The 13,578-nt window shown below is 45.4% G+C and overlaps 2 protein-coding genes across 3 annotated transcripts in view; both read left to right on the top strand.

Moving 5' to 3' along the window:
- Positions 1–6,903, top strand: part of LOC118229161 (voltage-gated potassium channel subunit beta-1-like) — a 38,065-nt gene extending 31,162 nt beyond the window's left edge. The window contains exons 11-14 of the mRNA XM_035420872.1: positions 1,680–1,774; positions 2,903–3,023; positions 4,253–4,341; positions 4,813–6,903. Coding sequence (XP_035276763.1) covers positions 1,680–1,774; positions 2,903–3,023; positions 4,253–4,341; positions 4,813–4,902 — 395 coding nt within the window. The 3' untranslated portion in view covers positions 4,903–6,903. The remainder of the gene's footprint in view (positions 1–1,679; positions 1,775–2,902; positions 3,024–4,252; positions 4,342–4,812) is intronic.
- Positions 6,904–12,155: 5,252 nt separating this feature from the next.
- The window catches only part of LOC118230806 (protein mono-ADP-ribosyltransferase TIPARP-like), a 12,027-nt gene continuing 10,604 nt past the window's right edge, over positions 12,156–13,578 (top strand). Inside the window, exon 1 of one of the 2 annotated variants that reach the window (XM_035424132.1) lies at positions 12,156–12,310. The gene's annotated coding sequence lies outside the window, so the exon portion shown is untranslated. The other variant, XM_035424131.1, reaches the window with a different exon arrangement.

Below are 13,578 nucleotides of genomic sequence, written 5' to 3'. Positions count from 1 at the left end.
TGCAGATTGCGATTGGGGAGCGCTTATGATCTGCTAAGTAGACAGCAGAGATTACATTGTCAACATATAATGTGAGATGTGGCATTGAAGCTGTCCACCTATTAGCAAAAATGCTGCTAGGTTGTCCTTTCAGGTGATGGCTCGCTGCTGTTGAACAGCCACACGCTACCGCTGCATGCTACAGCTACACGCTACATGCTACAGCCACACGCTACATGCTACAGCTACACGCTACACGCTACAGCTACATGCTACACGCTACGCGCTACGGAATAACAGCAAATGAGGACCATGCATTCACAGCCTTGCATTGCGCATACGGAATACATAAATACATAAATTTACATACATTTACATACTGTCAGTACAATGTGTTTGCTCAGCCCGATATTTACTGAAGAGGGCTAATTCCCCTGATTATGCGGATTGCAGCTGCGATCTGTGGGCTTTGCGCTGGAGCCCGCCCTCCTGGTTGCTGGCCCAGATCCTGAGACGCCGCACTGCCGCGTTTGCAGAGGACCGTCTATCTGACGAGGGCTCGAAGTTAAAATCCCCCACAATGCCGAGTGAATGCCCGATTGGGGTGTTTTAATTTGAATCAAAATGTACTGAGTGCGCGACACAAAATAAAAATGAATTTAATCTTCAAGTGGGGCACGCCAGGCCCCAACAAAAAAAAAGACAGTAATTCGGATCATCGGATTGCACCCACCTCCTGTGAGGGGGATAAATTGGGAAGAGGTGGTAAGTGGTGATGAGGATAAAGGACTTGAAAAAAAAGCCTCCATTCTCATCCTTGCTATCAAAAATATTATATGAGCTTCCAGGAAGGCTGGTTTAGCCAACATGAGTGCACATGAATCTCTTAAAATATTACCAGATATTTTTAAAACCAGCTAAGAGACTTATGATAATGTATTGCGGCCGAACTTGGCTTCCTCGGCGTGCTCGAAAATACTTCTGGTAGTATAAATGAAAAACGAGACTCTGTCTGTAAAAGCGGCTATATTTGGGAGTACAGCCATTGAGTACACTCACACAGACCCGCACACACACATTTTTTAATGCCCAAGCGTGCTCACTCTGCAACAGTCCTCTCCGCCTCCGTTGTTGATTTTGGAGAGCTGAGATCAATCGACGATGCCAGCCGCCACTTCTAATCACAAGAAGCGCCCCGATCGACCAGCAGGGGACACTGGTGAACAATGTGGTGCTGTCATCCCAGCATGACGACTGATGGTCGTGCTAACTGCCCCCCCCCACGCGACTACTGGCTGTACTCAGCACCAGCATGGTCCAGATTCGATACCAGACGGTTGGGGCCCATCCATGCACTCTAACTGCTAACCGTGCCTTAACAGGATGAGCCACCCAGCAGCCCCCAGAAGACTGTTTTTTTTAAATGCATTTTTCCTCATGTCTCCTTTGAGAACAGGAAAAGGATGCTCTTATACCTACGTCAGCACCAGGTGCAGGGTGTGAACACCCTCCCTCACAGGGAACAAAGAAGGGTTGCCAGATCTCAGCTGGCTCCAGGATCCACCTGTCAGGAGGATGCCCTGCTATAGCGCATCGCGTGTTTCCGTGCTGTGTAGCGCTGCGTTTGCGTTTTTAGCGGCCGTCGGTGGTGCAGCCCTCACATTTCTTTCCACCCGTGCCGCCTCACCTGTCTCCCGCAGGTGTGGGCGTGGTCTCGTGGTCCCCGCTGGCCTGCGGAATCATCACGGGGAAGTACGACAACGGCATCCCAGAATCCTCCAGGGCCTCCATGAAGGTATGGGGCAGTCATGTGATTCCCTTTCCGCCTGCTGATTGGCCAACGCTGTATCTGACCTTATTTTCCCGTAGATGTTCTGTTTACTGAGCAGCTATTCGACTGTGAATCCCATCTGTTCGGCATGACATAAATCAAAGGAAAGGAGGATCTTCAAAGGAAGATATGTTTGGTACCTGGAGATGTCAGCGTTGTCGGTTAGGCTGGGCTGTCTGTTGATCTGACTTTGTCTGTGCCTCCGTATCAATATTCATAATGCGCCAGTACGTATAAACACTTTTAGTTTCAGCGATATCCGAGGGAATATCTAGTTATTAAACAGGAGGTCTGTTCCTTTTCCAGTCTCCTGCGAGTTGATTTTTTAATATGAATTCTTGTCTTTTTTTTCTCCCAACTGGTAATCCCTAATTGTGTTTATTGACTTTTCTCATCACAGCAAATCCTCTGTGAAATAGAGACCAGCATGTTTCCTCTGAAGCCTTACGCTGGAGTAGAGCACTTTCTGCTGGATTAGTGCACTTCCTGCTGGAGTAGTGCACTTCCTGCTGGTGTTGTGCACTTCCTGCTGGTGTTGTGCACTTCCTGCTGCAGTAGTGCACTTCCTGTGGCCTGTTCTGTTCACCTTATGGGGAGTTTAATTGCGTTTCTTTGGTGACAGGCCCAATGGTGGTGTTTAAGAATTGGCTCTGTATTCATAAAGCATCTCAAAGCAGGAGTGCTGATTTAGAATGAGTCTGGCCTTTTTACTCATTGTGGATACAGTTAGGCTACAGACAGGGGAAACCATGAAACTAGATCAGCTCTCTGAACCCTGAGGCACTTCACGAATGTGGGAGTCAGGCTCTACTCTCTCTTCTCCTGTCCTCCCCTCTCCTCTCTGCCCTTCTCCCTTCTTCTCTCCCCCCCTCTTCTCCCCCCCTCCCCTCCTTTCTTCTGTTCTCCTATCCTCTCTTCTCCCCCCTCCTCCCCTCTCCTCTCCCCTCCTCTCCCCCCCTCCCCTCCTTTCTTCTGTTCTCCTCTCCTCTCTTCTCCCCCCCTCTCCTCTCCCCTCCCCTCCTCTCCTCTCTCCTCCCCCCCTCCCCTCCCCTCTCCTCTCCTCCCCCCCCTCCCCCCCCCCCCCCCCCGCAGTCGTACCAGTGGCTGAAGGATAAGATTCAGAGTGAGGAGGGCCGGAAGCAGCAGGCCAAGCTGAAGGAGCTGAGTCGCATCGCCGAGAAGCTGGGCTGCACCCTCCCCCAGCTGGCCGTGGGTAAGGGGGGGGCAAGGGGGGGCAAGGGGGGGCAACAACTCACAGCTCTCCCACGCAGGCATTTCCATTCAGGCATACTGCAAACACAGTTGACGTGCAGTCTCTTTATGCAGCTGGGCATTTCACTGAGGCAAATCAGGTGCAGTAACCTCACTCCAGGGCACCAGGGCGGCGCCACACCTGGTGAATAAGACCCGCTGTGTCTGACTTACAAGCCCGGCTGCCCCGGCACCCCCCTCCAGTTGTTATTGCACCGCCGCGTCAAATATCACGCGCGCCTCGAGAGCCGCCGAGTCCTCCTGTTCAGTGTCGCGCGCGCCGAACGCCACACCCCGCTAGTGCAGTGCGCTAATCCTTATCGCGCCGGCCTGGTCTCCACCCTCCGTCAGAGGGAGGGAGGGAGCGAGGGAGGGAGGGAGGGAAGGAGGTAAACGACTCCCCACTCGCTTCTCAGGTCTGCTGTAGATCAACAAAAAAAAAATTTTTTTTTGGCCTAATACAAGTGTCTTGAATGACAAAAAACGTCACACTCAAAATATTTTCAAAAATATTATTCTTTTATTTCCATAGAATGTCCCTTGTAGTGTGGATTTCAGTATAGCAGAGACTCAGGACCCCTACAAGGGGCAAAAATGAATAGCCAGGTCTTGGGAGAATATACTGTGCATACTTGTAATATAATGCTCTGTGTGGAATTTTGCATAAATTTGTCCTTTCAGTGAGGTACCGTTCCACCAGTGTTTGTCTGGGTTTAAAATATCAGACACTGCTTTAGTGAACCCAATGTAATTGAGTGGGTGGCTTACCTGCAAATCTGTGCAGTTATACCCCTTTTCCCATTATAGAGCTGGAACTGGGCCAATTCCCTCTGTCTGCGTTCAGCGTGGTTTTACACTTGGGTATACTGCCACCTGCTGGATGCCACCTGTATTTTCTCTGCCGCTCATTCCCATCTTAATTGCGGATTTTAAAATAGAATTATTTCGCCAGCTGTGAAGTAGCATCTACAGTCTGGACATACTGCGAAAGTATCTAGAAATAGTCTGACCTGCGGCCCCAACCAACTGGAAGCAGCACGCTCTCCACATCCAGACTGTGAGGCATGCCACACCATGATTTCTCCAGTGATGGTTCTGTTCAAATTCAACTTCGTCCTATAGAGGAAACACTGCCACCCAGTGGACACCAGCAGTATTGCGTTCTTTTCCTTTCCCGCCCCCCCCCTCCAGCCTGGTGTCTTCGGAATGAGGGCGTGAGCTCGGTGCTGCTGGGAACGTCCAATCCGGAACAGCTGACGGAGAACCTGGGCGCTATACAAGTGAGTTTCTACACTTTAGCTGCGATGCCTTAACAGCTCCCTGCCAGCCCAGTCTAATTAACTGTCCCAGCCCAGTCTGCCTTTTCACTCTCTTAAAGTCACATGACTCATGATTCCAAATTCAGAACGGATGTCAATGCATTCCGTGTTCCTAGCACACGTTTGAACTGATACATTTGTAGTATGGGATTTTAAATAAAGTTCTGCAGCTTTGCTCCCTGCAACACCTGTTCTTACGTTTTTGCACTCACACTCATGCCAAAGTTTTAGCTTTATTTTGTGCTGCTCTATTTGAGAACACCTGCTAAATGCTTAAAGGTCAGATAGTGTAGAAGTAATGTCTCCGTCGGACATTTTAATGAAACAAAGCGAAGGAAATGGAGGCTTTTTTTTCAGGGCAGGTGTGTTCAGATGACTTGGCCATTTGACACGATGCAACATTTTTATTTTTGTTCTCTCGTGCGCACGCAGGTGCTTCCAAAGATGACGTCGGACGTGGTGTCTGACATCGATCACATCCTGGGGAACAAACCCCACACAAAGAAGGAATCTCGGTCGTAGGGCCCACCCCAGGGACCCCCCCCGCCCACTGCCCTTGGTCCCTGTGTGGAGGGGGGGCTGGACGATCGATAGCGGGTCCACTCTTTGGAGCTCCGCTCCGCTCCTGGCCCAACTCATGGCCCTGTCCCTTGTGTGGTGACACCCGCCACCTACCCTGCCCTCCGCATCGTCCATGCGATCCTCCTTTCTTTGCATCTCGTGCTGAGCCCCTTTGTGAAAAATAAAATGCATGCATGCGTGGGGGGAATGGGATGGGGGAGGGGGGCGGGCAAAAATGAATCATAAATGGGTTTAATACTGCAAACCAAACAACAATGCAGACTGCAAAAAAATGAGAAACCTTAATCCAACCTGTGTGCTCTCTGTTACTGTGTTATTACACATGTATTAACTTTGTTAAGTCTGCTGGATCCGCCCCCCTCCCTGTGAACTGTGACCTCTGCCTGGCCCCTGTGGAATGGACTTCCTGTTTGAGAGCGAATAAGAAAGGACTGATGCTCATAAAGGATTGACGCGTATGCCTCTCTGAGGAAAACAAATGGAGCAGCGGGATTGCGATTCCTTGTCTTTGTCTCCTCCTGCAGGCCAGCTAGTGAACTGCAGTATGGTCATTTTGACAGTAAGGAAACCTCACCTTGGCCAAATAGCTGGTGCTGGAACATCAACCACAGATTTAATAATGGAAACTACACAAGAACACTGAAAACTAAAGCATAAATGTGAAGCAAAATATGATATAGAAAAGATTAATTATTGAATAACGGATTAACATGGTAAAACTATCCAAAAAAGACTCTGAAGCCCTTTATAAAAATTACATATCAAGTGCAAATATATCTATAGTCTACTCTCTGAAGTGATGACAAACAGAAAATTTCCTGATGTTTCTCTGGACAGAACAACCTTGATTTCTAAATCAAACTGTAAAGCACTAACAAACAACAACGGGACTGAACTGACATCACACTATTGAACTGAGGTAGCCCGCATGGACCTTTGTTCAAGAATATGCAGTCACATCCCTTCTTTCCCCTATCGACCTGGAGCCAGGCCGACCCTGATAAGTGGTCACACACTATATTGCATGGAACCGATTAAAGAGAAGAGCCTTGACCTGTCAGGCCAGTCCAGGGGCGGGGTTGGTGAACTGCACTGTGACATCACATCTGCTAGCTCTAATGCTATTGGAGGAGAGCCATTTTTACTGATATTCCAAAAAGGGTATCTTTCCGCTTTACCAACTGAAAGTTTGCATGCGTTTCCAGTAACTGCCTTGTGACACATTCGTTTTCTTGGTAACTATTTTCTTTTTAAATCTTTCCAGAAATTTAGTCGATAGCTACGTTAGCTGATTTTACATTTAACGGATCACAGAAAGCACAGGCAGCCTAGCTGTAGCATTACTTATTAAACAGCATTGCGCTAAAACGAATGAATAAAGTCAACCCATTTTTAAACGCGCGGTAGCAAAGTGAAACCTTAAACACTGTGAACGCTTCCTTCCCATTATTGCATAAGTCTTCAGTCTGCTGTAACGCGCTTTCCTGCTTCATAGATTCGGTCTACCATAAATAGGAGTATTACTGCTTGACTGCGGCAAACCTCGCACGTACTGCAAAAGCGCGTTATAAAAATGAAAAAGCGCTACTCGTCGTATGCAAGTGACTCCCGTGTCGTTTCCCGTCTGCAAGAGGACCTAATGACCGTATTTTCACGTCTTTTGGTTCGTGATTTTCCATCTCTGGCATACACCTTACTAGGTTAAATTGTTGTTATAGTGTAAATATTATTATTATTATTATTATTATTATTATTATTATTAATAATGCATTGCTGTAATGTATCAATACCATCTCTCGGACTCTAACACACCGGGTACTTCAATAGTTGCAATGCTCCCCCGTGGCAGTTTTAAATTTTTAACCATGAGCTCTTTTCTGAACTCCTTGAGTTTGACAAAAAAAAAAAAACATTCTAACTACTTGTTTGTGTTAACAGTCCCCATCATGTGACCTCAAGAAACTTTTAGAAAATACAAGGCCAGGTTTTAGGGTTGGAGATAATAGAAGGGGCAATTTTGCAATTAATTGCAAGCCCGGATACGAGGTGTAACTATTTTTAATCTGTTATAAAATATATTATATTGTTGTTTTATATTATATTATATTATATTTTGTTTTGGGCCTGCAAATTCATAGCAGCGACCCTGCCGGATTTACTGATGGTTTTTGCACATGCAAATTGTAACTTCACCAAAGCAATCCGTGGAAACTGGAAATACAGTTTTTTTTTTTTTTTCTGTGAAAATCTTCAGTAAACCTGGCCCTTAGAAGGGACGGTTTATTATTCTGTCTCCTCAAAAGTAAATTGAATTATAATTTGCTCCAGGAAAACCACTGAAGCCAAACGATTACAATCGTTTTCTAAAATATTGAGCTTTTATGATGGAAGGTTAGTCGACGTTTTCTTTCCTGGCTATTTTAAACCTGATGCTTTCTCGCCATTTCACGGACCTCCTTTGCCGCAAAACAGCAACTTATGTAAATATATACAGTATATATATATTAATAAATAAATGTATATTATTTAGCTTGAATAAATAAAGTTAAAATGTTGGGAAAGTTTCACCCTTTTTCGATTATTATTCTGGTTATTTATATTTTGACTTGAGGATATTCAAACATTCAACAGCTCTCACCAGCAGCAGGGAGACAATCAAGGTGAAAGGGAATGAGATTAAGTTTAAAATATCACACAAACTGTTTAAACAGAGAAATAGACGACAGCACTTTTCATGGTTAAGGAGGAGTGTATGGATGACTACTCATGAGTTTTCGACTGTACTGTGTTAGGATTTCGCATACCAAAGGTCATCGGAACAACTACAAAGCACAGGTTTGATAAAGTACAACACTCAAAATGTGTATCTTAGTGTGTGTGTCTGAGTGTGTTTGTGTGTGTGTGGAGGGGGATCTTTGCTTTTTATTTAAGTGTTCATGTAGAGCAGCACACAAACAGCTACACCCAACATCTATCACAGTGCCTGCCAACACGTGAATGGAGCTTACCAAGGGAGGCAGTTCAGTCTCCCTCAAGCAATTATCGTGAAAAACAAACAATAACGGCAAATAATTTTCACAAGGTCATTATTTTAATGCTTATAAGGTTCCTGTAAAATGCCAAAATCCATCATGATCTGAATAAAACCGTAGCATCCTCTGCATGAAATTGACAAGCAATATAACGAAACAAGATACGCATTCCGTGAAGCCGTATAGGTTACTATTGATGTGCAGTCCTCGATTCACTTAATTTAATCGTGCCATGACAGCTTATTTCCACTAGAGGGCGATGCAAATCATCAACGGTAACCTACGGCTTTACGGAGTGCGGATGTAACATGACTGGTAATATCAGGATACGGTCCATATTTACAAAGCCTGACCCTAATGGGCACATGACCCCGTATGAGAAGTAGGTAAGGTTGAGCTCCCTCGAATGTCTCTGATAATCAAATGCTTAAACAGAGAATTGCAGGGTTTTCATGTAGTTTCTGGAAATTGTGAGAGAGGATATTAATCAGCATGGATAGGATTTCAGAGACAGAAGTACTCTCTCTCTCTCTCTCTCTCTCTCTCTCAAATCAAATTCAAATTCAAAATGCTTTATTGGCATGAAATACACTTGTACTTATTGCCAAAGCGTACACATAGAAGCAGGAATAGGAAACATGAAATACAAACAACATTGTGGAAACGACAACAATGCAATCAACAGTGTGGCAATGGCCACAGCGAGTAGGCTATACAACAACAACAATAACAATAATAAACGATAATAAAAAATAATAAATTCTCTCTCTCTCTCTCTCTCTCTCTCTCTCTCTCTCTCTCTCTCTCTCACTCACTGCTTTCACTGCCTGTCTCTGCCGGGTGGGGGTGAAACTGAGGGATGAGGATAAACGAGTGCAGAGGGAGTGGAGAGAGAGAGAGAGAGAGAGAGAGAGAACAGGGTGTGCTGGAACTACCTGGTTCCTTGGCGGCGGTATCTGTTCTCCCTGTCTGTAATCACTTCATAAACTCAGTCATTAACGTGAGCCGACCTTCCTGCTGTCTTTAACTTTCGCCGGCGGGCGTATCAATGAAAGCTGAAGCCTGCTCCCGTGTTTGTCCACGTGATTCGTGTTACGGTGCCACAAGCCACAAAAGAAACCATCGTTTGCGTTTAGCAGCGGCAACCAACCCTGTTACTGGAGACCTGCCGTCTTTTAGGTTTTTACTTCAACCCTAACGACGCGCACCTCATTCAACAGCCAGAGATCTGGTTGAGCTGCTAAATAAGTAGGGTCGGGTGTGCCAAATTAGAGTCGAAAACCTACAGGATGGTAGATCTCCAGGAGCTGGTGTACAGAGTTTGTTAGGGCATTTTAGTCGGGGTAACAAAGCCAGAAACTGACACAGCCCTGGAGGAATAGGATTCCTCACCTCTGGCCCATGTGGGGAACCTTTCACCTGCCTCCTCACTCCTCCAAAACAAAAGAACAGGACCGGCAATCATGTAATGGATGCAATCATGTAAATGCTATGTAAGTCGCTGATTAAGTAATTACTCCAGTCAGTGAGTCTGCTCTGGCGAACGTGCCCCATGGCTTTCACCTTTCGTAGACAGCGATAATCCCAACACATGCCAAAAAAAAAAAAAAAGTGCAACAGCATGCTCCTAACTCCTAACTGCCAAATCGACAAGTCTGTGAACTCTGCACCAAGATTACTAAATGGCGCCTCACAAAACGATGCAGAATAGAAACTATACAGTCATCTCTGTTGTGACAAGACATTTTTTTTGCAGATCAATGTTCCACGTGATGTATTCCTTAGTGCAGTCCAGAGGATGATCTGGCACAAATGATAAGATGATGATGTGAGAGTCTGGTGTTTTGTGTTTGTGTGTGTGTGTGTGTGTGTGTGTGTGTGTGCGTGTGTGTGTGAGAGTGAGTGAGTGGGAAAGGGGAACTCCTTGATGTAACCTACCAGAAACAAACAAAAAATAGCCTATATTTATCCTAAATGCATATTTAAAAGAAATTCACAAGACATTAATTTAAACAAATGTCACTCGTGAGTAGGTTTAACCAAAACATGTACCCTACTCAAACGATGAAAAAGACTCTCAGTTTGCTGAAGAGGCAATTAGACTGAACAGGGTCCAGTTGCACCTTTTTTTTTAACATAAAAACTGTTCATTTGGACTCCATTGAAGTGAACACATTTGTATTGAGTTTTCAAGACAAAGTAAACAAACAAAAAACTTAAAATGTAATATGTTGACAAAAGTTTCTTACAACAGCTACGGAGTTTACGGGACATTTACAATGACATATCAAAAGATGGATTCAGAAATAACGAAAAGGAATCACGACAGCTCCCTGGTCATTTCTACAATATTATTCTACGGTCTAATCGTTTTGCTCGCTCTGTTCGTTCTTTATGAGTTCTTTCTGCATTCCAGAAACGTTGTAGCTAAAACAAACAAGTGCACGTTTGCCATTCAGTTTAGCAGAGGACGTTTCCACATACTTCTCAGATGTGTGGATGTGACAATACATTCTGTACGTAACAGTGTATTTGAGAGGCATATGCTAAGTTTCATAGTCGCAGAAAGGAAATCTGAACACAGAACACACACACACACACACACAAGCACAATCAGTGCCTAAATGAGGTCTTCCCACCGTAGTGGGACCTTGTGACCACAGAGATGAGTCACTCTCTGATGGCAAGCCTTGGTATCGTCATGCCGACTGAGGGTCAAAGGTCAGGTTTTCAGCTCACAGTCATTATGGGAGGCCACAGTTATGCAGGAGGTACAGACATCAATCAACATCTGAGAGTGTGTGTGTGTATGTGTGCATTGGAGGGTGGGCTATGTTAAAATGGCATTTAAGGAAGGGAGAAAAAGATTTCAAGGGCAGGGTGAATCATAGGGTGACTGAAAGGTGTCTCATCTTATCTTAATCAAATCCCTTTGCGGTTTGATTGACGCAAGTGTGTATTCTCTTATCATCCGGTCTCGAAAATACCAACATACCCCTCTCACGGGGCAAAATATAGCCTGGTGAGTATCGCAGTGTGTGCTCTCAAGTAACTGTAACTTAAAACATACTGTACTGTCGTGTGAAATCTGTCATACTCCACTTTATTAATTTATTGATTTGCTACTATGGCTAGCTGGTGAAGTATCCGTGGCATTCTGCGCTATTGTCAACCTGCTGAGTGAGTTTCAGGGTCATTAAAATTCTCTCTCTCTTTCTCTCTATCTCTCTCTCTCTCTCTCCCCTGAAGTTCAGCGTGACGTGTTGGCTCTTGTCCATCCCGTTTTCTTTTTTCTCGTTTGGGAGATGAATCTCGGGTTCTCACAGTTCAGAGATAGTCATCGCTCAGCAGAGACTTTCTGGTGAATTTATTACGTTTCGACATTAGCTGAACCCGTCCACCCTCAGGTGTACCCACATCGCGCGCGACACACACACAGTGGCCCCGTGACGACTAGATGTGTAAATGGACCATGGGCACATTTCACTGTCTTTCACCTAGAGCAGGTGCGACCTTCCGCTAACAGGGGTGATAATGTGTCTATTATTGAGATTATCCTCACAGTCGATGACCTCTTGACAGGAACTCTCGTTTCCTCGGCTACGCACAGCAGCAGTTGGCGTTTACCTCAAATTCAAACTGTCACGTGTAATTCCGCTCAAATTCTGACATTTTCATATATTTGAATAATTGCTTATTCCGTCTAAGCAGTAACGGTAAGATTGTCGTTGGAACTAGGCTATAACTGTGTGAACTGAGTTCCTTCTTTATGAGTTCTTTCTGCATTCCAGAAACGTTGTAGCTAAAACAAACAAGTGCACGTTTGCGAAATCATTGCCAAAAGTCATGATTTGCTCTTATGAAGTGACTCATTAATGGTGACAAAGTTCTGACAAACACCATGCAGTAAAAAAAATGTTCAATCATCATGACAGTATCACTGTGCTTATGACTACACGAGCCAGTTCACGGGAACTTTGGAAAGGAGAAATGTGTTTGAAATGCAGTAAATGTTTAGCCTAACATTTAACCCCTTTCAACACGCACGCATTCCCCTGTTGCAACAGCATCCTCGTGTTGTTACTCTTCCTCCTGTACGCAGAGTGTTTTTGAATACAATCTGCCAAATGCAAACGAGAGCGAAACTCGAGAGCCAATTTTTTTTCACTAGGTCCGCCCGGTTGCTCAGCGCATTCAGACGTACGAGACTCCCGTAAGGCAGATACTTCCTGGCACAGTTCTGACAGACCGGTTTCTTTTCTCTTCGTTTTCTCGTTTCATCGTCAGAGCCCGCCTCCAGCCGAGTACCCGGCACGGTGAGTGGTCGGCGCTGAAGAAGGAACAGAGAGTACTCTCCAAACAGCTGTGTGACTGTGTGTGTGCGCGGGTTTGTGCGTGTATCTGAATGTGTGCGAGTGAGCCGCATCCACCGGAGTTGGCATAGCCCGTGCTCTCTGTCCGAATGGGGAATTACACGGCTCTTACGAACCTCTTATCGGTACACACATTAACGCGGATGCAGCAGGCAACCCGACGCCTATGAGGAGACCGACGGCGGAACAGAAAAGCCGGTTCGTTTCAGGACAGGTACGCCCGGACTTTTGTTCGTGTAGAGCTTGACTAGGCCTAAAACAGAACTCAGCAGAAATAACGTCGCTTGTTAGATAAATGTTCGTTAGAACTTGGTGATAGATTGTCAATCCAATATATGTGCGTACAGCCACAGATCTATATCAGACACTACGTTATGACAGGAGTATGGTTCCATAGAATATAATGAGTTGGATTAAAGGCGATGTTTAGGAAATATGCGTGATCTGTTCTGAAAGTGGCTAGCCAGCTACTTAGCATAAGCTCCGCATTGCCCCACTGGAAGGCGGTTCACGGAGATCGCTATAACAAAGGGGGGATACGTGCGAACTTGCTCGATCTGCGATTTGTAACCGGCACGTAGGCTACGTCTCAGTCTGGGATACGTAGGGGCGCAAGAGAATGAACAGAACTAGGCTACTCGGTGGGGACGTTCTGTTAAAGCTGAGCACTGATGTTATCAATCCGTAAACGCAGTTTTGTAATTAAACAGTGTTGCCCGTGGGGGCTGGAGTTGAAAAGTTGTTTCTGCAGGAGTGTTGTAGTCGGATCTGTGACTTCCACCGGCAGCCGACGTCAGCTGTCACAGCCAGTGCGCGTTGCGTGGGAAGCGTCCTTGAAAGGCTGGTTTTGAACACGCTGTCCCGTCAAGTATAGATCACTGATTTTTTGGTGGAAAGCGGCGGGACGGGTTTAGTAATCCGTGGGAGCTGTAGCTAGAGCTTACGTCATATAGGCCGAGATGTGATCTGTGTGTGGGATATTTAGATTTGCATCGATTAAACCAGTAGGGAAGGTAAACGTTTACCCAGGACAAAGGGTCGAAGGTTTCTTGTCGCTGGTAGGGCGTTTAACATATACATACATACACACACATATATACTTATATAAGTACATGCCCCAGGAAAAGAAATAAATTAGGAAGTAAAGGACTGTCTTAATAATAAGCAGTGTACTTTTGCCGATTCAGAATTTTATTTTGGAAAGGTGGTCC

Source organism: Anguilla anguilla, chromosome 6, assembly GCF_013347855.1.
Source record: "Anguilla anguilla isolate fAngAng1 chromosome 6, fAngAng1.pri, whole genome shotgun sequence".
Lineage (NCBI taxonomy): Eukaryota > Metazoa > Chordata > Actinopteri > Anguilliformes > Anguillidae > Anguilla > Anguilla anguilla.
The sequence above is the reverse complement of the archived record's forward strand: the minus strand, read 5'-3'. Positions and strand labels throughout refer to the sequence as shown.